Raw genomic sequence first — 25,126 nt, forward strand, 5'->3', positions numbered from 1 at the left:
TTAACACATTCTAAGTCTGAGGGCGTAAAAAGTGTAATTATCAAGTCAAACACTCATGATTTATTTTCGCCGTTTCGAGCCTTTTACGTTTTTATGTATTTTCAATAATTCGTTCATTTGAATAACGACCTAGAAAAAAGATTTTAATCGGTAAAGCTGTATACAGTGTAACAGCGATGCGATACAAGACTATGGTTTCTCCCTAAAATCGAGGGGGAAACGAAAGTACCGCTGTAACAACCAGCGAGGTGGCAACTTTGTTTACTATTCCTCACCCTCCCCCGGCCCCGCCCCCTCTCGGGCCTCGCATGCGTGATGACGCAGGCGCACGTCACGTACGCACGGAGTCCAGGGTTAGATACGCGGCGATGGCGACTCTGCTTTACAAGCGGACAGACTGAAACGGCGAAGGGAGTCGACAGCTTGTTTATCGCGCCGTTAGGCGTGCGACCTCGGACGGGGTGCACGAAGAGCTGACGGAATCGCCACCTTGCCGGTTTCCCCGCTGGAATTCCCTCTCAGGTGAGACGATGTTTCGCAGCGGCCTCCGCCTTTTCGGAGGAGGGGGGTCCGCCCTCCATCTCATAACAACAACAAAAACAGAGCCGGAGTCGCGCGGCGCCCAGTGGCCCACCTTTTCGCGCGAGCCTCCCGTCAGTCTACGTTTAATGTGAGGGTGCGCAGTGTAGGACCCAGAGCCTCGCTTACAGGGATGTGCTGGATGGATCCGAGCTCGAGCTAGCTCGCTAGCCGCCTTGCTGCTGTCAGGAAGCCCTTAAGGGCCAGCCATAGCCGACCGGTTGCGGTGACAGTCGGTGCGGTTCTCCCGTCTGCTGAGCGACCCTCTTCAAGTAGGAGGGGCGCCTGAGCGCCCTGTTACCTCTGCTTTCCTGAGTGTAACGTGGCGGAGGCTTTTTTTAATGTAGGTGCGGCGGTCGCCCCAGAGGGCAGAGCCGTTTAGTTAGCGAGCTGCCTGATGCATCATTTATCGCCGGCCGGTCTGGTTTCACGGCCGCTTTTTCTGTCAGCGTGGCCCGGTGCTTCTGCCTTTTTTATGAATGGGCATGGCTAAGACACCCCAATGGCCGGGATCCGCCGGCAGACCAGCTTTATCGGAGCTCTTTCCGTTACTTTAGGGTTTGCTGGAGCTGCTGCTCTGGTGCTCGTCTAACCCCGGTTAACCCTGGGTATAAAGGTCGCATCTTATCTCCTGACATGAGAGGCGATGCGGATGCCATAGAGCATTTACAAGCTTCGGCTTTCGTGCGAAAGTGAATTATATGGCGACTATTATTTCATAAAGTAGGGAAAATTACCATTAATGCTTTCAAAAATAGAGTAAGTGGGGTTTTAACCGATATAGTTACAGGCATGAAACGAGCTACTGACAGAATGATTCGGTGTTATTTTACACTCATAGACTGCAATTTAGTAAACATTAAGGAGACCATTAAATGTAGATTTTTCCATATATAAATTGTCGACTGGTATATAGTATTCATTTACTACTGCAGAATAAAATTTAATTTTCAGATTGATGATCTATGTCTGCACCATACACATAGATATGTATAGTCACTAAAATTTTGTTTATTTAACGTTTGAAATGTTGCACTAAATACACTTTAATGTCTGAAAAAGGGACAGACATTTACCATTTGTAACCCATTGCAGGATATTCACGCCTAAGGTCGTACAGTGATTGTTATGGTGTAGTTATTAAGCAGTTAGGGTTAGGCAGTTATCTTGTTACTGTTATAAATCTGGAAAATAAGAGGCCCTTTGTGCAAGTAATCGTGTGCAGGTCTAAACATGCAATATGGCTGTCAGTTATTGAGCACTGCGGCTGTCCCTGATGGCATGCAGCTGATGGCATGCAGCTGATGGCATGCAGCTGATGGCATGCAGCTGATGGCATGCAGCTGATGGCATGCAGCTGATGGCATGCAGCTGATGGCATGCAGCTGATGGCATGCAGCTGATGGCATGCAGCTGATGGCATGCAGCTCATGGCATGCAGCTCATGGCATGCAGCTCATGGCATGCAGCTCATGGCATGCAGCTCATGGCATGCAGCTCATGGCATGCAGCTCATGGCATGCAGCTCATGGCATGCAGCTCATGGCATGCAGCTCATGGCATGCAGCTGGAGATGTATATCGCTGGCTGCGTTAGCAGTTGCTGCTGCATTACTAGCGTCACCAGAAATTGTGAGAATGAAAAGCAATGCTCAACTTAAAAGCCCTTTGGAAAGAACGTCATGTCCTTCGCACACGTGAGTCTTTAGAAATGTTCACAGGACTCCATAGCCTTTGTCACTCTGATGGAGCAATGGTATTTTCTTTTCCCAGGCTGAGATCTTGAATGTATGCAAGTGCAGTTTTGATAGCGTCTACTGTCAGTGCAGTCTTTGCTTGGGGATGGTCAGGCGCTCCGAACGTCGGCACTCAATCGACGCTTCAGGTCCTTCTGCTGGGAGGTGTGAGAGTCATATGATGAGGGGGTTAAACCGGCCACATGGTCTGCTCACGCAGGAAATGCAGTAAGCAACGGCCACATCTGTGCTTCCTCAAATTCTCAGGCCCGTCATATGCTGGTTGCTACAGGTTTTACAGTAAACACCCCTTCATGATATGACACCTTTACAACGTACACCGTAATCTTTGAAAAATGAATTCTTTGTTGATGAAGAAGCAGCAGACAGGCAAGTGAGCATTTTATTTATTTAGCAGATGCTTGTATCCAAAGTGACATACAAGCGAGAAAGTCAGCGATTCCCTGGAGCACTTAGGGGCTAAGGCAGTGAAATCAGGCAGTGAAATCAGAGTGAAATCACAATGACCATATCATAGGTACAGCGTCCTAACACACCAAGCCATACTTCAGATGGAGGAGAGTACAGGTTTTCCTGCACAAGGCACTGCAACAGTGGCTTTGAATGTTATGCGGGGTGAGTGTAGTGACCGTGGCAGTGACCTCCGTGCCTAATCGTCTCTCCTCATGGGGCTTCGTGGGGGTGCTCTGGACGGGCCAAAGTCGCTAATTTTGATCTCAGGCCACTAGCCGCCCCTGTGTGCGACATTGCATGTCGAGTGGTCGGCTAAGAATGGCATCTCCCCCAGGCAGCTTGCTTTAGGAATCACAAGTGAGCGTTTCTATGCTCTGATGTCCCAATGTGGGCAACATGGTGCCTCCAGGAGTCACCGGATCCTCAAGCAGAATGAAAAAGCAGAATCGGCGACGTGGGGAAAGCAAATTGCATGGACAGCGTGGCCAGTTCCATGGGCGGCATGCAGGAGGTGCATGGTGCATTGGCGCAATGTTAAAAGCACGCTAGGGGCCATGAGGGGGGGGGCGGGGGGGTTCCCAAGGGGCATGGGCTGGTCTGACTGTGATAAGCACATGCGTGTGCACATGTTTCTGTGGATAACCACAATCACTGTCCGCCAGCTGTTTAGTGGAGGCTGTAGGGCAGAGGTGGCTGCACGGCTGGTCCATCACACACCCGTAAAATTCCGCTTTGTTGCTGAACGACTTACACGATGAGTGGTTCCACTTCAATTCCGGTTCATATGAGGCGCCGCCTTCAAGATCATGGCATTGCTTTTCCTTTCTTAACCACCCCACACCCTGCTGTCTTCATGGGGCAAACTGTGAGTAGTGTGCCGCTACGGTTGGACTTCTGTCTGCCCAGCTCTGGCTGTGTCGGTGGGCCGGCCAGCTCAATGGAGGTCAGCTCCTCTCCCGTCAGATCGAATGTCAGCCTGAGCAACGTGTGACCTTTAGCGGCACTTGGACGGGCTGCAGAATCGCTCGTCCGCGACGTGGCGCAGGCGCGTTTGGTGGCCGGGCAGGATTGGCAAGCTGAGATATGGAGAAGAAATTAGGAAGCTAAGATGCGGAAGCGGTGAGCAAAGGAAATTCTCCACCCCAACGTGTGTGTGTGTGTGTGTGTGTGTGTGTAGAAATGTTTGTTGTGTAAACTGACTTTTAATTTGATCATAATTACTCACAGTGAATGTAGCTTTCATTGCTCATTAGCAAAAATGGTAGAAAATACTGTAAACTGGAAGCAACGTGAGGATGGACCCCTCCTGTCCACCTGTGTCCCCTCCGCCCTGGAGCTCTTTGCTTGGCACTGCTTTATTTACTGGGTTAATTCTTGTGATTTATCCTTTAATATTGACTCAGATTGTCTGAATTAATTTTCTTTCTTCCTCTGGCTTCCTTGCAGAGTCCAATGTCATCTTACTGGGAGGGTCACTTGAGACGGAATCACCTGCAGGTTTCCTCATCTGTTTCTCTTATCTGGTGAGTGATGTCTGCTATGTTGCACTTCCTGAAGTGCCAATAATGACCATCCAGCATAACAGTTCCCTGCCCTGGCCGGCCTGTGGGCCCTGTGTTACTGAAAGCCGTCTGCCCTTTCCGCAGACTGAGATTGGGGTCTTGTGTCGGAGACAGGCGTTCCCAGGCGACTGAAGCACGCTGTCACCGGGGCCATGGTAAGCCCCTCCACCCCCACCGTATTCACTGGCTATACAAACATTTCCCTGTCTGTCTTCCCCCATGCAGTCGGTGGGTTTGGACACTCATCATTGATTCATTCAGGCATGGTGTCTCCCTGGAGGTCAGACCATAATAGCAGAGTTCCCCCCCCACACCCTTCGCCCTGGGATCAGTGTCTGAGTGTCTCAGTACCCCCCCTTCTTGGTGAGGCTACTGTAGGTTTATTACTCTCCATTGCTGGTGGCCGGATTCAGGACGTGAGCAGGGACAGGCGGAGGCAGGAGCCCCCAGAAGCGAACTTCTGGCCCCCGAGAGCCACATGGCAGCGTCTCCGGCCTGGACCTCAGCCATCATGACACTGGAGACACCCATGCAGTCTCCTGCCGACAGCGCTGCCCGATTGGCCGCTTCCTGACACAGCGATTGGCCTTAACATGTTTAGTGAGGTGCCAGAGTGGTTGGGCTTGACCATCCGCCAGGCCTCCAGCTTCCCTTATTAAAATACCGGCATCGGGGGGCTCACTCAGAATGCAGCTGGCAGGACATGCCCCCCCCCCCCGAGCTCTGAAGGGGCCTTCTCTGCACGCGGCCACACATGGCCGATACAGAGCAGCGATGTGTTTGCCAGACCTGAATGTGGACAGGCGGCCTCGGTGGAGTCGCCTCCGCCTGGCTGGCGTTGGGGCGAGTCGGGACTCACAGTGGGGCTTTTCAGAGCGAATTGAGTCGCGGGTCGAGCGGCCCTACAGCCCTGGCGGCCAGATGTCATGAACACGCTCGATTGTGGAATAGACAGCGGCAGATTGACATGGAGGGGGATCGTGGGATTGGATGGTGGCTGTGGAAGAGGATCGTGGGATTGGCTATTTCACATTGGTATGGAAGGGCATTGTGGGATTGGACAGTGGCTGATTCAGATCAGATTGGAAGAGGATCGTGGGATTGGATAGTAGTTGATTCATAAATGTGATGTCCTTTTCCCTTTGTTGAGACATAGTAAGAACCCCAAACTTTTGTTTTAATTCCTGCCACTCTGTGAGGGATTCAGCCAACAGGCCTCAGGACCAGCATCTACCTGATGCTGCAGTCTGATTGGTTCAGCTCTGTTGTCCTCATATAACTGAATATAATACCGGGCAGCACTGTTTCTAAAATGTTTTTTTATTTGGAACAGTCTGTCATGATGTACTCACAAGTCCATTAGTCTTACAGCAGCAGGGCTTTCTGTATAACCGTCACCGTCTTTACTATGACCGCCTTGCAGGCTTCCTGTTTCTGAAAGAAAAGCAAATGAACCTGAGCTCCTTGTTTCTTTCTCAGTAGTGCAAAGAAATGGCTTCACTTCTATGGCTATTTAATTGCTAAAGTAAGTGTCAGTATGATTGAACCTTGTAATGATAATAGTTGACTTTCAGTGTTTAGTGTTGACCCACCATCTGTTCACTGACGTCAGCCTTCTGTGTACTCACCATGATGCACAGGGCAGGGCTTGTCCCCGTCCGGCAGTGTCACCCTCCCCGTCCGGCGGTGTCTCCCATGTGGCAGTGTCACCCTCCCCGTCCGGCGGTGTCTCCCATGTGGCAGTGTCCCCCTCCCCATCCGGCGGTGTCTCCCATGTGGCAGTGTCACCCTCCCCGTCCGGCGGTGTCTCCCATGTGGCAGTGTCACCCTCCCCGTCCGGCGGTGTCTCCCATGTGACAGTGTCCCCCTCCCTGTCCGGCGGTGTCTCCCATGTGCCAGTGTCCCCCTCCCCGTCCGGCGGTGTCTCCCATGTGACAGTGTCCCCCTCCCCGTCCGGCGGTGTCTCCCATGTGGCAGTGTCACCCTCCCCGTCCGGCGGTGTCTCCCATGTGACAGTGTCACCCTCCCCGTCCGGCGGTGTCTCCCATGTGCCAGTGTCCCCCTCCCCGTCCGCCAGTGTCCCCCGTGCGGTGTTTGTTCTTCTTCACTTTCCCGCACCAGCTGTGTTGGCTTTTCCTTTGCACCTCCCTTTCAGCACAGCCGGATTCTCTCAGGAGCTCAGGTCAGCGCTGCATATGTTTATAGGAGGGACTCTGTAAACAGAAGACTGTCCTGTTACCAGGTGAACTGATATGTATATGAAATGAATTTGAATTTAGTGATCAGTGGTCATTGTCGACACAGCATACAGTGCACAACATTCGAACCTGCAATCTTTCAGCTGGCAGGTCTGATTTCGTCTACCAGTCCTGTGGGCTGTCATGCATTTCGTGTGATTGGTTAATGATTGTTTGGCAGTTCTGTCAGTTCTAGGCAGTGCCTGTGATGCCCCTCCATGTAAACGCCGCCACGCGAGCTGTATGAAGAGCTCGGCACAGCCCGTCCTTCCGGTTCCTTCCAGTGTGTCTCGGCGCCCTGACAATCACGCTTTTCCTGGCCTCACAGTCCTGCCGAGCTTTTCCTTTGACCAGTGCAGGCTGCACTGTAAATACTTAACTCTGCCTGCTCCCAGTTCACAGTCCTTGCTAAACTGTCTATGCCAATGATTCCTTAGGAGCTCACCAATTAACTAATCTAATGCTCCTCCCCCCCCCCCCCCCCAGCAAAAAATTGTGTTTGGGTCGTTTATGTTTTTTTAACATGGCTCCCTGCCTCTCATTCACTGAATGACAGAACTGATGACTTGGGTTTCAGAGGGTTTTGGGACTGGGTCATCGTCATCATAACTTCTGCTTCTTGTTCAGGAGGAGGAGGGGCAGCGGAGTCCAGAGTGCATGCAGCCCAATCAGATCTTCCCGAAGAAGCCGCCAGTCCTGGAGGAGGAGAGCTTGCAGGTGAGGGGAGGGCCAGCTGATCGCACCCACCAGACTGCTGCTGCTGTCTCCCCCACGTGTAACGCCGCGGTGCTGTCCCGGCCGCAGGTGCCCTTCCCCGAGCTACACGGCGAGTCTGCGGAGTACGTGGGGAGAGCAGAGGACGCCATCATCGCCATATCCCGATACCGACTGCACATCAAGTTCAAAGAGTCCATTGTGAACGTAAGCCCTCCGCAACCGATGTGAAAGCTATCGTGGTGTTAGAGCCCAGAGCCCGCGGGGCGAGCTTTCAGGTCCTCCTCGCATCCCATGACTCCCCCATCCCCCACCCCAAACCAAGAAGTAATGCTGTGTTCCATTTACCTCGGAGGTCCAAAGTCGGATCTGGGAATGACATCACACCCAAGTTAACTGCGTTCCAGTACAGCAAGGCAGACAGCCATTTAGGATCTCCTATTCTAGCCGGTTCACTGTTAGCCGTCATTAGTGATACCAGTTGATAACACATTCTATGGTATTTTGCACATACAAACACCGTAGCAGCATGTCCACAGATAGAGGTTGGACAGTTGACCGATTTAATGAGACACAAATATGATGTAAGTGATAATATACAGTACACAACTACAGCTTTCACTTCGGTTGATGAAGAGTGAAATTCTGACTTCCGAGTTCAAATGGAACACGTCATAAGTAGTCATTGGTGACAGTGTGACATCACCGGTCTTGCGCTTGGGTGCATTGTCCTTCCCGCGCTATAGCTGTGGCTGTGGCAGTGGAGGTCGTCTCGCATCACAGGCTGCGCGGCGTGATCTGCCGCGTGTGCCCCTCCTACCCATGTGACGCCCCAGGCTTCCTGCTCTCTCTCGGTCATCTTGTTTTGTCCTGGCTCCCGCTAAGATGATTTTCTTTAGCTAGCGCAAGATGGTGATCTTTCTGTTTTTCATGTAGACCTTGTAACAGCAAGGTGAGCATAAACAATCTGCCGTGTCTTTGTGTCTAACAACGTGGCACTTTTCTGGTGGTCTGGAAACGGTTAAGGGTTCCTTACACAAATGTGTGACTTGGCTATGGCATCACTACCATGCTGGTTATTCATGAGCTGTAAAATGCTATAGCTATTCATTAAAGTGCAGTAATTGGCTTCAGTTTTTCAGATTTTTTTGCCCAGAACAAAAAAATGTTTTTCATGTTTTCTGTTGCAGCATGCATCTTGGCATTAGCTAGTAATTCAACACGTCTGTTTATGTGCTACGGTGAGGAGTGATTGAAATGTATGCAGGGTACCGGTGGAGCATATTCCTGCTGGGTGATCCATACATCTCCACATCCACCTGAATGGGAACGTTATATTTATAAGTCTGAAAGCTAGCTGTGGGCATAGGTGTCTGTAGATGTGCCAGTCTGCAGGGTTATGGGAGATGGTGCAGACACAACTGGAGGAGATCGTGCAGCTGTGGATATCAAAGCTGTGCAAAATTAGGAATATATGAATTGTGCCCCATTCCATCAATGAACTGGAATTTGAATTGAATTGGCCATAACCCATAGGATGTTAAACTGGAATTTGAACTGGAATGACATTACATTCTCGATGGTAGATGCATTTTATGACCTTGTGTATGTATAAGGGAGTGTACTTTATATTTGCATGATCGTAAGAGAAAAATAGAGGATATTTTTTTAACCTGTTTTAAGAATCTTCATTTGGTTTACGTTGGCCGTTTTCCATGGGCACATATTTGTTGGTTTTGTGCAGTACCTTGCAGTAGCTTTTTCTGTCTGTGGGCAGGATTGTGACAGGGCTACTTGTATGACTGTATGAGGTGTTCTTACACCATGGTGCACAAAACGAGGGTTACATTTTTTATTCTGTAGGTGACAATTTAAGATTTGAAATATTTGTTGGAATAACATGACATTTCCGTAACTATGATACAGTATATGCTGTGTATGTTAACATGTTTATGTGTAATTCGTATTGAAATATTAAGCCATATTATTAGCCTGCACCTGCACTATGTATATGAATGTGAATTCAGTTCCATTTTATCCTGCTTCCTTAAATTCTAATTCTAATTGCAATTCTGCATCCTGTTTTAAGTTATGAAAATTCCTGAATTTGAATTTCAGGGCCATTTTGAATTCATTTCTGAATGGTGTACCACCAGAGTATCATGTCAAACCTGCTGGGATCCAAGGAATGCACAGACAGTATTGGCCAGAAGCCAGAGAATTTCATTCAGGCTTTTCTGAAACATGGATGGATGCTTGCTGTGGAGTGAAACGCAGAGCTCTCGCCCAGCATGAATGGGTGTTGAAAATCGCCATTCTGTTTTTGATACGCTGTTTGTGTTTGTCTGTGTTTCGTTTTTCTTGGGGAACCTCAGAATCACTCAAGTGACGTTTCAGTAAGTACCCCCCCACCCCCCCCCCCATGTGTGTGCTGACCTCACCATGACCTGGGGCCTGCATGGACTGTGGCTGCACTGCTCCACGGCACAACCGCTAACCTCTGCTTCATCGTTTACGCCCTCTGGGCCCGTTCGCGTCCCGGGTAAAAGACCCGTTGCTGGGGAACGACGGGGGCGGAATCGTGCAGATGTGGACCACCAATCAGCTTCCTCCACACCAAATGATCCATTATTTGTTGTACGAGGTGGGGCAGAGTGACCTGCTGTGGACTCAGGCATGTTTGGTCTCAGCGGTGGACTGGAAACCATTTTCATAACAATGTAATGAAGTACCAGTTGAAGTGTTGAGCTTGAGGACCACATTGCTGAACAGCCTCGGCTAACTTTGTGAAGGAGAGTGTGATTTAATCCGCATGTGCTAGTTCACAGGGGCCTGTGTGCGCCCCCTGGTGTGTCATGTTGGTGCTCTGACACCCATTCCCCCCCCCGCAGGTCCCACTGCAGCTCATCGAGAGCGTCGAATGCCGGGATATTTTCCAGCTCCACATCATCTGCAAGGACTGCAAAGTCATCAGGTACAACCCTGCCCTCGCATCCTGTTTCTGCTTCTGGATCCTCCTGCCTGCTGTCTCCGTGCTTCGAGCGCTGACGCTGTGCCCCCCACACCCCCAGGTGCCAGTTCTCCACCTTTGAGCAGTGCCAGGAGTGGCTGAAGCGGCTCACAGCCGCCACGCAGCCCCTCTCTCGGCTGGAGGAGCTCTTCTCCTTCGCCTTCCACGCCTGGTGTGTGGATATGTACGCGGGGGAGAAGGAGCAGCGTGGGGAGCTCTGCAGACCTGGTGCGTCCCGGGTGTCCTCCCCCTTCGCCCCGCCGTCCTCCTGCTGTCCTCGCCCCTCCCCCTAACCCCGCTGTCCTCGCCCCTCCCCCTTCACCCGCTGTCCTCGCCCCTCCCCCTTCGCCCCGCTGTCCTCGCCCCTCCCCCTTCGCCCCGCTGTCCTCGCCCCTCCCCCTTCGCCCCGCTGTCCTCGCCCCTCCCCCCTCGCTCCCTCATGCCTCGCCCCTCCCCCCTCGCCCCTCATGCCTCGCCCCTCAGCCCTCACCCTGCTCTCCTCACCCAGCAGATAGCATAGCTCACATACCAATTAATGAACTAAAACAATGAGGTTTTTGGTTCAGGTCTCAGGGGAGGAACGTTTTTGTTCTGCTAAGCATAAGGTGAGCAGCTGCAATAAACCAGGAGTCACATAAATGATTTCTGGCAGATAAGCAAGTAAAAGCAAAACTCATTCATTTTCTCCAGTGCTCATAAGTGATAAGTTCCCCACGCTGGTTTTTTTGAACAGCACTCCTGCTTCTTTCTTTTCTTGTCATTTAAGAAATGCACCTTCCCGCCCCATGCAGGTGAGCACGTGATCTCACGCTTCAAAAACGAAGTGGAGCGGATGGGCTTTGACACCCAGAATGTCTGGAGGATATCCGAAATCAACACCAAATACAGGTGACCCTTTGGGCTAAGCGCTCGTGTTAGCGATGGGTGGCCGTCGGTGACCGTGCTTTATCTACAGTGCTTTGCATGAGCCTCTATCTGTTGAGCTGCCCAGATGTTGGGCTTGAGGGTTTTTTCCGGCAGATGTTGCTGAGGTCCACCCCACGCCCATCCTGTAACTTCTTCCTCCCCCCAACTAGGCTCTGCTCCAGCTACCCCCAACTCCTGCTGGTGCCAGCCTGGATCACTGACAAGGAGCTGGAGAATGTGTCAGCCTTCCGTTCCTGGAAGCGATTTCCGGCTGTGGTGTACAGGTGCGGATCGCAGGAGCACAAGAGTTGGTTTGTTTGAGGAGGAAGGCTTTGCGTACCTGGCAGAATCCACCTAGCTCTAGTCGTGCGTGACTCGCTTGTGACGCTGATTCCGTCTCCGGCCATATAAATATTGACATTGTGCTCAGACGTCTAAGTATGCGGCAGCGGGCCTGATGATGTGATTAGGCATCTAAAGATCACTTGAGCTATGTGATGCCACGCATTTTTGTGTCTTGCACAACAATGCCATTTTCAGCATTGCGTCATTCTCACCTGCAGCTGCCCCCCTCCCTCCCCCAACCATGACTTTTGACCTCACCGTCCATCTCCCAGGCACCAGAGCACGGCTGCTGTGATCGCCCGCTGCGGTCAGCCAGAGGTCAGCTGGTGGGGTTGGCGTAACGCAGACGATGAGCACCTGGTGCAATCCATCGCCAAGGCATGCGCCATGGACAGCAGCTTCCGGAAGCACCTGGCCAATGGCTCCTGCTCTCGCGACTACGCCAACGGTGGTGACTTCTCCTCTGATGGAGATTTTGGTCAGTACTCACCACTACCTCCTACTGGCAGAAGAACTTCAGACCCATAAAACCACACTGTCTTTTTTTAGGGGTGGGGGGGTGGCAGTGGACTGTGGGAGACTGGGTGGTGTGGTGGGTAGTGCTGTAGGATTAACTGGGTGGTCATTGAATGGGGTATTCCATGGATGGAGGGTCTGTAAGTTGTAAACTGTGATTGGCTGACAGTTCAGGACTGTGACAGACGTCCTGAATGGGTGCTGTGGGTGACAAAGGACCACCATGGAGCTGCCTGATCAGTGAGCCCTCCCTCTTTCAGATGCCTCCATGACCAACAGCTCGGAGGTGGAGACCTTGGCCATCCAGCCCCCGAAGTTGCTCATTCTGGACGCCAGGTCATATGCAGCCGCCGTGGCCAACCGGGCCAAAGGCGGGGGCTGCGAGTGCCCAGGTGAGAGGACAGGAACCTGATGTTGTCAGTCAAGCTGAGCTAGATGACTGCAAATCACTTGCATGTAATTTGATCTGGAGGGGGCGTCTTGTGATCAGTACCAGCGTCTCCCCGGAAGCCCAGGGTCATCCTGCATAGGACTCCTTATCCTCCCCCTTCCCGCTTCTTTAAGGTTCTGCTGATTGCTCTTTATTTTTGGAAAACGTTCATTTCCTCTTACAAAGGTATCCATCTTGCCCTGCAGAGTACTATCCAAACTGCGAGGTGGTCTTCATGGGCATGGCCAACATCCACTCCATCCGCAAGAGCTTCCAGTCGCTGCGCTTACTCTGCACGCAAATGCCCGACCCGGCCAAGTGAGTCTGCTTCTCCTAGCTGGTGGTCCCCTCAGAGAGTCGCCCCTAGTTTGCGGTGTCTGGCACTGCGTCTCTCTCGCTGATGTAGGGCGGGTGTCACTCTGCCCAGCATGCATCGAATTGCTTGTAATTGGTTCCGTGAATTTTTGACAGGCAACACATCTGCTTCTGATTGTGAACTTTCTGAACGTGTAATAATTCACTTTTATCTGTTGACTTGAGTCAGAATGCCCATGACGTGATACATCAGTAACTACTTCCTTACTCTGTTAATTAATGTCCCAGTGCCAGAGGGCTTCACTTTCACACAGTAATTTTTGGTGTGAGGGTGGACCCTGCTTAGAAGGAAAACAAAATTACAGCCGCTTAAGAATTTCCATCTGAATTCTCTGGCAAATATAATATGTGCCTTTTAAATCCTAGCACTGTGTACTCGCATTGTAGTTAGGGTCTGTTAGAACCTGACACTGTGTACTCAGGGTGTAGTTAGGGTCTGTTAGAGCCTGACACTGTGTACTCAGGGTGTAGTTAGGGTCTGTTAGAGCCTGTCACTGTGTACTCAGGGTGTAGTTAGGGTCTGTTAGAACCTGACACTGTGTACTCATGCTGTCGTTAGGGTCTTTTAGAGCCTGACACTGTGTACTCAGGATGTAGTTAGGGTCTGTTAGAGCCTGACACTGTGTACTCAGGGTGTAGTTAGGGTCTGTTAGAGCCTAGCACTGTGTACTCAGGGTGTAGTTAGGGTCTGTTAGAACCTGGCACTGCGTATGCAGGGTGTAGATAGGGGACCTGTAGGGTGTTCTTTGTTGTTGTTTTCGGTAAAACTGGATCTTTGTAAATGGAACAAAAGAAATGGTCAGTATAGCAAATTTTTTTTTTTCATCCAGAAAACTTTTTAAGCAATATAATGATTTTAGTTTAAAATGTAACTACGTCTCAAGAGCATGAATTAGTTTCTCCTCCAGGTGTGGAAGCGCAGACACTGCTCATCGCTGCAGATGCAGTACAGCCCTGTGTAGTAAAACCTGCACCTCTGTCGCTGCTCCATCCCTACAGCTGGCTCTCGGCCCTTGAGGGCACCCGCTGGCTGCAGCACCTGTCACTCCTCCTCAAGGCCGCCCTGTTGGTGGTGAATGCCGTGGACCGGGACCACCGGCCCGTGTTGGTGCACTGCTCTGATGGCTGGGACCGCACTCCTCAGATCGTGGCGCTGTCCAAACTGCTGTTGGACCCCTACTACCGGACTGTGGAGGTAGGCTGGTATGGCCTTCGGTTTGGTGCTGAGCGTCTCAACGCTCTCACTGCACGATGAACATTGATTGGCTGTGGATGAGTGAATTCTCCCTTCTTCCATCCGTACACTTTCCCTAACTGCTTATCCAGTGCAGGGCCGAAATCTGCACGGGGCAGGGGGCCCCCGAAAGGGGTGCTAGTCTCACACTGCACGCTCTCACACACATGGCTGCAGGCTAAGGGTGATTTCGAGATGCCAGTCTGTGTAACTGCACGTTATCCAATGCCAAAGGAAACTTGGAGATTGCCTGATGTTCTGTTTTGTGACGATGAAGATGGGAGCTGCTCTTCTCTGTGATGCAGGGCTTCCAGGTCCTGGTGGAGACCGAGTGGCTCGATTTCGGGCACAAGTTTGCCGACCGCTGTGGGCATGGAGAGAACTCTGTGGACCCAAACGAGCGCTGCCCTGTCTTCCTGCAGTGGCTAGACTGTGTGCATCAGCTGCAAAGGCAGTTTCCCTGCTCCTTCGAGTTCAGCGAGGCCTTCCTGGTGAGGGGCACCCCGTCCGTTACCCCTTTTGTTCAGCCGTGAGCGGGCAGTAACCCTGCTGTGCTGCCCTTCAGGTGAAGCTGGTGCAGCACACATACTCCTGCCTGTTTGGCACCTTCCTGTGTAACAGCAGCAAGGAGCGGGACGAGCATCGCATCCAGGAGCGCACCTGCTCCGTCTGGTCACTGCTGCGGCCCGCCAACCGTGGCTTCCGGAATATGCTGTACTCCTCCCACTCCGAGACGGTACCCACTCCCGACTCTCCCGGAATGTAAAAATGCTTTTCTTGCATGACTCCAGGATATTTATTGCTGGTTTTTCGATAGAGAGTCACACGTGAAAGGAATCAAAGATGGCCAGTCTGCTCCTCATGCAGTAATGGGGCTGTGTGCTGCATAAGCATGAAAATGACCCCAGTCCCCAAGTCCAGGGTCACACTGAACAGCTGCAGTCGTCCTGCGCATGTAGGCGCCTGTCTCGCTGTTCTCCTGGTAATGCAGGTGTTGTCCCCATGCAGGTGCTGCACCCCGTGTGCCATGTGCGTAACCTGATGCTCTGGACCGCCGTGTACCTGCCCAGCTCGTCTCCCACCACACCTTCCGACGACTCCTGTGCCCCTTACCCCGAGGATCCACCCCTGGGCAGGTGAGCCTCTGACTGCCATGGATGAAAGGGTCGCGTCACTGCACCGTGAGTGCACGGGCGTAGCATGGCTGTGTGTCAGTGTGCGGCCGCAGTGCAATGGGGGCAGGAGCTTTGGTACAGGTTGGACCGTAACACAGAGGATGTGCGGTAAACAAGGCAGCGGCGATGCCTCCCCTCTCAGCCTCTGGGGCGGCGCTCTGCGTCACGCCCCTCCTTTTAACAGAAGCTTTCCTGTTGATTCAAAACGTCCTTAGTACTTGCTGGGTCTTTTCAAATTGGCCTTTCAGAAGTTTTTTTTTTCCCTATTTACTTTTTTATTTGAAGCAAGCAGCCGTAACTGAGTTCCCCCCCCCCCCCCCCCCCCCCCCGCCTCAGCACCTATTTTTTCCGTGACGAGAGACAAATGAATTGAGCCCTTTCAGGGACAGGCAGCAGACATCCTCTCTGCCAGCTTCCTCATGAATAGCCTACAGTTTAACAGTTTGCTGCGGGTACAGTTGCAAGATGCCAGGTCTGCTTTTGGTCTAACGCAAACGACCTTGATTGCTGTCCAAACCTTGCTGCTCTGCACAATTGTGAATGTCTCATCTGTGCATGTGAAAAATAAAAATACAAGTCACAAGCCTGGTTTACATGCTCAGTCTCTTAACATTTTAATTAATGTCAAATCTAATGTGTTAAGTACTTTGTTAGTCTGATTTGTGATTATTTTTTAGTCTTGTTTGGGTACTTTTTATATTTCCCAAAAAAGGCTCAGCGTTTTATGGAGTTGCTGCATTAATTTTGTCTGGTAAATAGCTGTAATAATCCCTCTAGCATTCCAAACATTTCTTTAATTATAATTTCCCTGGTTTCCCTTAAGACTTCCAAAGACACGATCATTTGACAATCTGACCAGTGCCTGTGATGTGGGGGGGTCTTTAGCCCCAAACCGGCGATCCAGTGACCCCAGCCTGAACGAGAAATGGCAAGACCACCGGCGTTCCCTGGAGCTCAACATTGGGGTTGGCTCCGAAGGGGGCGGGGCTTCGGACCTGGACGGCAGGGCTTGTAACCATGCAGGGCTGGGTCCCAGAGAAGAGTGGTCTGACAGAGAACCGGAGGCCAGTATGCCCTCCACAGAAGAAGCAGATGGGGCGGAGGAGGCCAAGATCCTGAGGGTGACACTGCCCGGAGAGGAGAGCATGGAGGAGGCTGAGCTCTCCGTAGCAGCTGGTGTCCCTGAGGCACAGATGGAGAATATCCTGCAGGAGGCCACCGAGGAGGAGTCAGGGACGGAGATCTGCAACAACGATGCCAGCCGGGAAAGTCCTCCCCCAGAAGGGGGCTCTGTCACTCCCCCGAATATCCCACAGGGCTGCCCTGCAACCCTGCCCCCTCCCACGGGACTGCTTGTCAAGGCAGCCACACCCACAGGGGACAAGGCACTGGAAGCTGAGGATGGAGGAGAGCAGAAGGACTCCACCCCCAAGTTGACCAACGGCCACGCCCAGGTCCTCTGCACAAGAGAGCTGGAGAAGCTGCAGGCCGGTGTGGAGCAGCTGGAGGACAGGGCCTCACTCATGGCGAGTTCCACGGAGACTCTGACCGAGGACGGTGCTGCCCGGCTCGATGGCCAAAGGCAGCTCCCGCTCTTCGAGGCGAAGTGTCCACCCCCCTACCTCAGGAAAAAGGAGTCCGTCAAGGCAGAGGCTGAGCGAGGTCCCACCAGGACTCTGAATGGGGCCGAATCCCCCTCCCACAGTGCCTTGCAATCCCCGAAAGCAGAACCCCTGTGCAATGGGGTGACATCCTTCGACATGGAGCCCCGGGTCAACGGGGATCGTGCCCCTCTGAGTCGGCAGGTCTCAGCAGCCAGCTGTGGATCGCTCCCCCCACACCCCCGGGGGGGGCGCTGCCCCCATACCCCGCTAATGGGCCGTGCCCCTGCCAGCCCTGAGCAGTCTATGCGCAGCCACCTGGACGAGGATGGGCTGGCGGTGCCCGTGGACGTGGTGCAACAGCGGCTGCGGCAGATCGAGGCTGGACACCGGCTGGAGGTGGAGACCCTCAAGAGGCAGGTGCAGGAGCTGCGCAGTCGCCTGGAGAGCCAGCAGCTGGGAGGCAGCGGTAGTGGGGGACGCCTCAACGGAGACGTCGGAGATGAAGTGGTGAGGCTGGGGGGTAGGGGTGGGGAGGGGGGGCACAGGGGTCACATGCCCCAATGGGGACTCTGGGGACGAAGTGGAGAGGCTTGGAGGGGGGTCTGGGGTCGTATGCCTCAGTGAGGGTGCTGGGGATGAAGTGGTGAGGCTGGGAGATCATACTCAAACAGGAATCACCCATTCTGTCCCTGCTGTTTGTGCTTCGCCAGACCTCCATTCCGGACTCTGAGTGCAACCTGGACCCGAACTGCCTGTCCCGCTGCAGCACAGAGGTCTTCTCCGAGGCCAGCTGGGTGCAAGTGGACAACCAGGACGCCAAGGTAGGGCTGGATTCAGGTGGCGGGCGAGGCGAGAGGCGAGGGCAGTGGCAGCTGGACTCAAGGGCACCCCTGTGTTCTTTTGCAGGTGACCCGGTGGTATCCGGATCATTTGGCAGCCCAGTGTTATGGATGCGAGAGCAGGTTCTGGCTGGCCACCCGGAGGCACCACTGCAGGTAATCACTGGCCCCGCCCCCATACCTGATTGGGTCAAAGTGGCTTCTTTTTTTTTTTTTTTTTTTTAGAAGGCTCCTTCTGCTTCCTGGCTACTTTCGTGTTTGTTCTCAGTGAACAGCAGAAGTAAATGACATGGGTGGTCCTATTTACCCAAGGTAGCGGCTTTTACTGTCCTTAGGGGGCCTGTAGGGGCTGTCCTCAGCAGCCTGCCCTGCTTTGTCTATCTCGCCTGTGGTAACATTTTCATATTTATCACTCACCTTCATTTCTGGCAGCCATGGTTTCCTTCCATCCCCCACCAAAAAAGCTTTTCATTTGGTCATCATTGTTTTGATCTTATTTTTTTCCTTCTCCAAACAAGTTGCATAAATATCAGCTGAATGAGGAGTTTATATACAAGTTGAGTTTGAGATGTCTGGCAGTGAGGTATCAGTCAGGACACTGGGGGCTGGTAGAATCTGTAAATAGATTATCACGCCCCTAGCGAGCAGCCGGTGCCCAGCATCACGCCCCTAGCGAGCAGCCGGTGCCCAGCATCACGCCCCAAGCGAGCAGCCGGTGCCCAGCATCACGCCCCTAGCGAGCAGCCGGTGCCCAGCATCACGCCCCTAGCGAGCAGCCGGTGCCCAGCATCACGCCCCTAGCGAGCAGCCGGTACCCAGCATCACGCCCCAAGCGAGCAGCCGGTGCCCAGCATCACGCCCCTAGCGAGCAGCCGGTACCCAGCATCACGCCCCTAGCGAGCAGCCGGTGCCCAGCATCACGCCCCTAGCGAGCAGCCGGTACCCAGCATCACGCCCCTAGCGAGCAGCCGGTGCCCAGCATCACGCCCCTAGCGAGCAGCCGGTACCCAGCATCACGCCCCTAGCGAGCAGCCGGTGCCCAGCATCACGCCCCTAGCGAGCAGCCGGTGCCCAGCATCACGCCCCTAGCGAGCAGCCGGTGCCCAGCATCACGCCCCTAGCGAGCAGCCGGTGCCCAGCATCACGCCCCTAGCGAGCAGCCGGTACCCAGCATCACGCCCCAAGCGAGCAGCCGGTGCCCAGCATCACGCCCCTAGCGAGCAGCCGGTACCCAGCATCACGCCCCTAGCGAGCAGCCGGTGCCCAGCATCACGCCCCTAGCGAGCAGCCGGTACCCAGCATCACGCCCCTAGCGAGCAGCCGGTGCCCAGCATCACGCCCCTAGCGAGCAGCCGGTACCCAGCATCACGCCCCTAGCGAGCAGCCGGTGCCCAGCATCACGCCCCTAGCGAGCAGCCGGTGCCCAGCATCACGCCCCTAGCGAGCAGCCGGTGCCCAGCATCACGCCCCTAGCGAGCCGCCGGTGCCCAGCATCACGCCCCTAGCGAGCAGCCGGTGCCCAGCATCACGCCCCTAGCGAGCAGCCGGTGCCCAGCATCACGCCCCAAGCGAGCAGCCGGTGCCCAGCATCACGCCCCTAGCGAGCAGCCCGTGCCCAGCATCACGCCCCTAGCGAGCAGCCCGTGCCCAGCATCACGCCCCTAGCGAGCAGCCCGTGCCCAGCATCACGCCCCTAGCGAGCAGCCCGTGCCCAGCATCACGTCCCTAGCGAGCAGCCGGTGCCCAGCATCACGCCCCAAGCGAGCAGCCGGTACCCAGCATCACGCCCCTAGCGAGCAGCCGGTACCCAGCATCACGCCCCTAGCGAGCCGCCGGTGCCCAGCATCACGCCCCTAGCGAGCCGCCGGTGCCCAGCATCACGCCCCTAGCGAGCAGCCCGTGCCCAGCATCACGTCCCTAGCGAGCAGCCGGTGCCCAGCATCACGTCCCTAGCGAGCAGCCGGTGCCCAGCATCACGCCCCTAGCGAGCAGCCGGTGCCCAGCATCACGCCCCTAGCGAGCAGCCCGTGCCCAGCATCACGCCCCTAGCGAGCAGCCCGTGCCCAGCATCACGCCCCTAGCGAGCAGCCGGTGCCCAGCATCACGCCCCTAGCGAGCAGCCGGTGCCCAGCATCACGCCCCTAGCGAGCAGCCCGTGCCCAGCATCACGCCCCTAGCGAGCAGCCGGTGCCCAGCATCACGCCCCTAGCGAGCAGCCGGTACCCAGCATCACGCCCCTAGCGAGCAGCCGGTGCCCGGAGTCGCACTTTGACCGAGCTGCCGGTTCTCGGCGTCGCGCCCTTACCATGCTGCCGATACCCGGCGTTGTGCCCTTACCGGGTTGCTGGTGCTCGGTCCTGCGTCGTGCCCTATTTGAACTGGTGGTACCCGGCCTAGTGTGCAAGCGGGGCACCAAGTGCATCAGCATGCATGTCCAGGGTGTCCAGCAGGGGTGCTGTGCTCCCTCCCCTGTCACGCCCTTCCTCAGTACCTCTCTCTGACCACTTCTCCTTTCCGCTGTTTCCCATCTGTCTCACAGGGGCAGGGAGCCCGCTGAAGAAGCCTGGTGAGAGATGGCCCCTGTGCCCCCCCCCCCAGTGTGCACTCCATTCATGCATCCTTGCCCCCCCCCATACCCCCACTACCCTTTTGGTCTCCATATTAACTCGTTTCATGTCTCCACATTGCATTAACCCACCCTTCCTCTTCAGTGGAAATTAGACACGTGACATGTTTGTGTCGGTTTGGGTTGAAGGCCCAGTTTTTGTTTGGTTTGTTTGGTTTGACCTGCAGGAAACACCATTTGAGGGAGTTTTATTGCATTTGTTTTTAAATAAAACTCAGATGAGGCATTATACTGCACTTGTCAAAGTGCTGATTAACACTGTGGTGGGATCACTCGCTTTCAGATGTGAGCAGTACCTGCTTGGGCTCAAATCAGGAACGCTGAATTAAATGGAGCCTATCCAGATGGTATCCTATGTTATCCAGGTGTCCTTCTGCCTACAGGAGTATGTCGTCTGGTGTCAAGGCCAAATTGCAGGCTGATGACGCAGGTTAAGTGGGGCGAGGGTGGTAGGTCACAGGGGTTGCTGGATTTTGGCCGCGGATATCGCTCCCTCATCTCATTGTGTGCGGCAATGGAGGCCATGTCTCCCGTTAGCCAGTATCAGCTGGTTGTTCTTCACCCTCGGTGCTCGTTATGATGAGCAGTTAGTGGTGCTGCCCCCTGGGGGTTGGAAGCTTATTACAGGCATCTCTGCTCAGTCTGTGTGTGCTTTAGAGGGGAGAGACAATGTGTGTGTGTTTGGGGGGAGGAGTTAGCATGTCTTGGGGGGGGGGGCGGGGGGCTTTGGCGTTTGGTGGGGTGAGGAGAGGGTGTAGTGTACGTTTGGAAGGGAGGGGTTTGCATGTGTGTGCGGGGAGAGGAAGGGGCACTGAACCTCTGAACATGCAAATGCATGGTTTACATTGGTGCTTTTGTTTCTGTGTGCATGCAAATGCATGTTTTTACTGTGCAGCTTAATATGTACACATGCATCACATTTCCAAGCTGTGTGCATATAAACTTTCAGATTTTATTGTTGTGGAGATCATCTAGATCTAAAACTTCCATTGGTTTTTCTGTTTCTCAGTTGTTTCTCATATTCTGTGGATGGCAAGGGCAGTTGTCGTTGTTGCAATGAATTACAATAAAATGTGTCAGTGACAAATCACCAGGAAGTACAGTCCTGAACAAAATCTTAAGACCGGGGGAAAATGACAAGCATTCGCATTTCACACTGGTGGTTCGTAACCAGCTTGTAATTAGAGCTTCAAACTGCAAAAAGAAGACACATGAGCAAGAGATAAAAAAAAAATAATAAAAAATAGAGTAGGCAATTTATTGGAAACTGCATTTAAACGCAAACAGGCTGTTCATCCAAAAAAAACCCCCAAAAACAGAAGCGTGTCAAAAAAGGGCTCTGTAGTGAGTGGCCTCACCGTTCTTCTTAATCACTTGATGCGAGTGTCTCCAGGAGTCCGGTGGGAACGTTGCTCCATGTGGTGAAGACGGCTTCACGAAGGGCATCCACAGTCTGGAACTGACGTCCGTTTTTGTAAACTTCCCTTGCCATCCATCCCCAAACGTTCTCAGTGGGATTTAGATCAGGGGAACATGCAGGATGGTCCAAAAGAGCGATATTATTCTCCTGGAAGAAGTCCTTCGTCAGGCGGCCATTGTGAACTGCAGCGTTGTCCTGTTGAAAGACCCAGTCATTACCGTACAGACGAGGGCCCCTAGTCAAGACGAATGCCTGCTGCAACATCTCCACATAACCAGCCGCCATTTGAGGCCCCTGCACAACCTGCAGCACCATTGTTCCAAGCCGCGTAGAAAACATCTCCAGTGGGATCTCCTTGTCGTGCTAGTAATGTTGGAAACCATCAGGAACGTTCAGGTTAAGTTTTTTTTCTTCCACCTTTCGATGTCCCATGTTCGATGCTCCCTTGCAAAGTCCAAAGGGGCAAGTTTGTGGCGTGGGAGGAGATGTGGCCTTTGAAGACATTTTTTGTTCTTTAAGCCCTTCTTTTGCAGATGCTGTCTTATTGTTATTGGGCTTCAGTTGACATCAGTAAAGGCCTTAGTTTGGGTTGAAGATCGGTCCCATAACCCTCAGGATCTTTTAAGAAAGTAAAAATAACTGTCTTACTGCGTCCAACCTCGGCAGCGATAGCACATAGCAAGTTGGCCTTGCTTGTGCAGTTCAACAATCCTGCCACGTTCAAAGACAGAACGTCTTTTTGCCTTTGCCATCAGGAGGTCATGACAGTGTGAATGCCTGACAGAAAATAGCATGAAAGCCAAATTTTTGTGCAGATTCTGCCTTTTAAAGGCTACGGTCTTAAACTCTTGATCAGCTGATGATCAGCCTGTTTGAGTTGAAATTTTCAATAAATTGCCTACTCTCTATTTTTTTTTATCTCTTGCTCATGTTTCTTCTTTTTGCATTTTGAAGCTCTAATTACAACCTGGTTAAGAACCACCAGTGTGAAATGCGAATACTTGTCATTTTTCCCCCAGTCTTAAGATTTTGTTCAGGACTGTTTGTGTGTGCCTGCACGCCTGTGTGTCTGTGTGACTGCGTGAATGTGAGTGTGACTGTGAATGTGTGTGACTGCATTTAATCAGAGGCTTCGTCCTTCACCTGATCAGCTGATCTTTACAAAGATGGTGCTGTGATGCTCTTAGAGAGACTGCAGATTAGGCAAAATGTCCCGCAGATCATGTCTTAATCGCATCTGAAGTGTTTCATTATAGGACAGCCAGAGGTCTGGAGAATATTAAAGCAGCCAGAGCCTGAGATCAACATGGTTTTGACTTCATGATTGGGTTAAGTAGGCAGTGAAGGGCTGGGTTCTGATGGACGAGATGTTTAATGCTGTGCTGTAAATCTGCAGCACACTCCTCCTCACCTTTCACCATGAAGTAACCACAGGCGGTGCTGCCCAATGTGAACTTAATATTTTCTTGTTATGCTTAAGACACTGTCACTTTACTGCTCCCTCTCCTGAGTTAGAGATGATCAAACCAGACGCATGTAACACTCCTTAGTGCTGAAATTAGTTTCTCCTCATTGCTTGATGCATTGCATCAAGACTGGCTGTATCAGTTTCATGACACGCGGCATATTGCAGATTTTCTTGCTCGAAAGATCTTGAACTATGTATCTGAGATGTTAGTCGTCATACAGGCAGTATCCTCTCCATCTGTGTAGTATGATATTTAGTAAAGGCTCTTTTGTTCATCGGATTGTGCGAATGGTATGTTAGTGACACACAGTTCCAGCATTAGGGTCAGACATATCAATCATCCATCCCTCATCCAGCTTCCCAGTACGCTGAGCTGTGGGCACTTGTGACCGTGGAGGCGCTCAGTCCGTCTTGGAGGCTCTCAGTGCCACGTAAAGACGCTTAGTCCTTCTTGAAGGCTAACACTCATTCATGTTGGCATGGGCTTCTCTTAGAGACACGTCTTTGGGCTGTGGGAGGTAGCCCACACACGAGAAAAATTTAAAATATCCTCCTAAGCATGAATTTTATTTTTTTTTGCACAGCAGTGAGCATGGGCAGAGCTGAGGCTGTGGTTTTGTGCTCTGCCCATTTGGTCCCAGTGTTTCTTTCTCTTTCTCTGTTTCTTTTTTTTTTTTTACATGATGCTGTTTGCTCCCCCTTTACGAAACGTATAAATGGACTTCAAAGCCCTTTGTATTTTTTTTAAGTGTTCCCTTTGCACTCAATTTTTTAGGAATGTTTATGAATATATCAACATGGAATTGCATAAACCTGAGCCAAATATCGACCTGACCTTCCGTTATTGTAGCTCAGCATAGTGTCCATGATTGGCACCTGGCTCTCTTTCGCCCTCTACAGGAATTGCGGGAATGTGTTTTGCGCTACCTGCTGCAACCAGAAGATGCCAGTGCCGAGCCAGCAGCTGTTTGAGCCGAGCCGCGTCTGCAAGGCCTGCTATGGCAACCTGCAGCTCCTGGAGCTGGAAAAGCCTATCACTGCAAGCTCTAATTAATGGACTCCACCCTCCACCCAGCACCCTGGAGGAGCCGGGAAGGGCGGGACGACGAAGGGGGCGGAGCCTAGCCGAGTATGCATTGCTTGCAGGAGGAGCCGAGGGAGGAAGACCCTCCTGTGCCCATGGAGCCATGGAGTGTGTGCGTGTATGTGCATCAGACTCTTCCCGCCTGCTGGACCGTGTCATGTGATGCACTGGGATGCTGCGTGCGTATCCAGTGCTGCTGGAGCGGGAGGGGTACCGAGATGGGTGAAGCACTTTGAGTAGCTAATTCAGCCTCGGCTGCTTGGGGCTGCATGTGGCAAGAAATGCTGAGATCTGTGGGGTTGTCGCTCTGAGAGAGTTGCCGGGTGGGGGGGGGGGGGGTGAAGAAAGAGTGCTGTCTGGGGGGGTTATATAGAGTTCTCTCTGGTCTTACCTTCATTTGAGTTTTTTTTCCCTTTAATGTTCCATCAGGAAGTCGTATCCTGGCCTTTTTTTCCCTTCACCTCTCTGGGGTCTGATCAGGTTGTGGGTGGGGCTCTCAGTGGGCGGGTTATAGTGCTGATTTTACAGTCCTGCCCTGAGCCATGGCTCGAATCCCATTGTTGGTGAAAGGAGGAGGTGGCGACCACAGACTGGCCCCTACAGAATACTTTGTGATGTTTTTAAGTTGGCAAGTGGAAGTTTACTTGTGGGAAATATTCTCTGGGAGTCCATGAATGCTAAGGATCTGGTTCTCCCTCGTTATTCCTCTTCACCACCCCCAAAATATCATCTCTAGTCAGCTTGGACACCATTGGCTGTAGGTGTCAGTGTTCTGCATCAGTGCTGTGGCCGT

The 25,126-nt window shown here is 52.7% G+C and overlaps 1 protein-coding gene across 7 annotated transcripts; it reads left to right on the forward strand.

Annotated features, from left to right (window-relative positions):
• The first annotated feature begins 319 nt into the window (after positions 1–319).
• Positions 320–24,454, forward strand: mtmr3 (myotubularin related protein 3). 7 transcript variants are annotated; one of them, XM_023840832.2, is made up of 22 exons: positions 320–522; positions 4,235–4,311; positions 4,435–4,505; positions 7,215–7,304; positions 7,392–7,508; positions 9,677–9,697; positions 10,193–10,275; positions 10,373–10,539; positions 11,103–11,199; positions 11,388–11,501; positions 11,835–12,040; positions 12,339–12,470; positions 12,715–12,826; positions 13,883–14,078; positions 14,423–14,608; positions 14,683–14,853; positions 15,126–15,253; positions 16,116–17,403; positions 17,607–17,717; positions 17,803–17,891; positions 20,275–20,301; positions 24,150–24,454. In XM_023840832.2, exons 3-22 carry the CDS (start codon positions 4,503–4,505, stop codon positions 24,301–24,303), a joined length of 3,492 nt encoding a protein of 1,163 aa, XP_023696600.2. In that variant the 5' UTR covers positions 320–522; positions 4,235–4,311; positions 4,435–4,502; the 3' UTR covers positions 24,304–24,454. The 7 variants fall into 7 exon arrangements, with proteins under 7 accessions (XP_023696600.2, XP_023696604.2, XP_023696603.2 ...); XM_023840833.2 differs by lacking the exon at positions 320–522 and adding an exon at positions 3,479–3,653; XM_023840834.2 differs by lacking the exon at positions 320–522 and adding an exon at positions 3,682–3,907.
• Positions 24,455–25,126: the final 672 nt, after the last annotated feature.

This window comes from Paramormyrops kingsleyae, chromosome 2 (genome assembly GCF_048594095.1).
Source record: "Paramormyrops kingsleyae isolate MSU_618 chromosome 2, PKINGS_0.4, whole genome shotgun sequence".
In the NCBI taxonomy this organism is placed as follows: domain Eukaryota; kingdom Metazoa; phylum Chordata; class Actinopteri; order Osteoglossiformes; family Mormyridae; genus Paramormyrops; species Paramormyrops kingsleyae.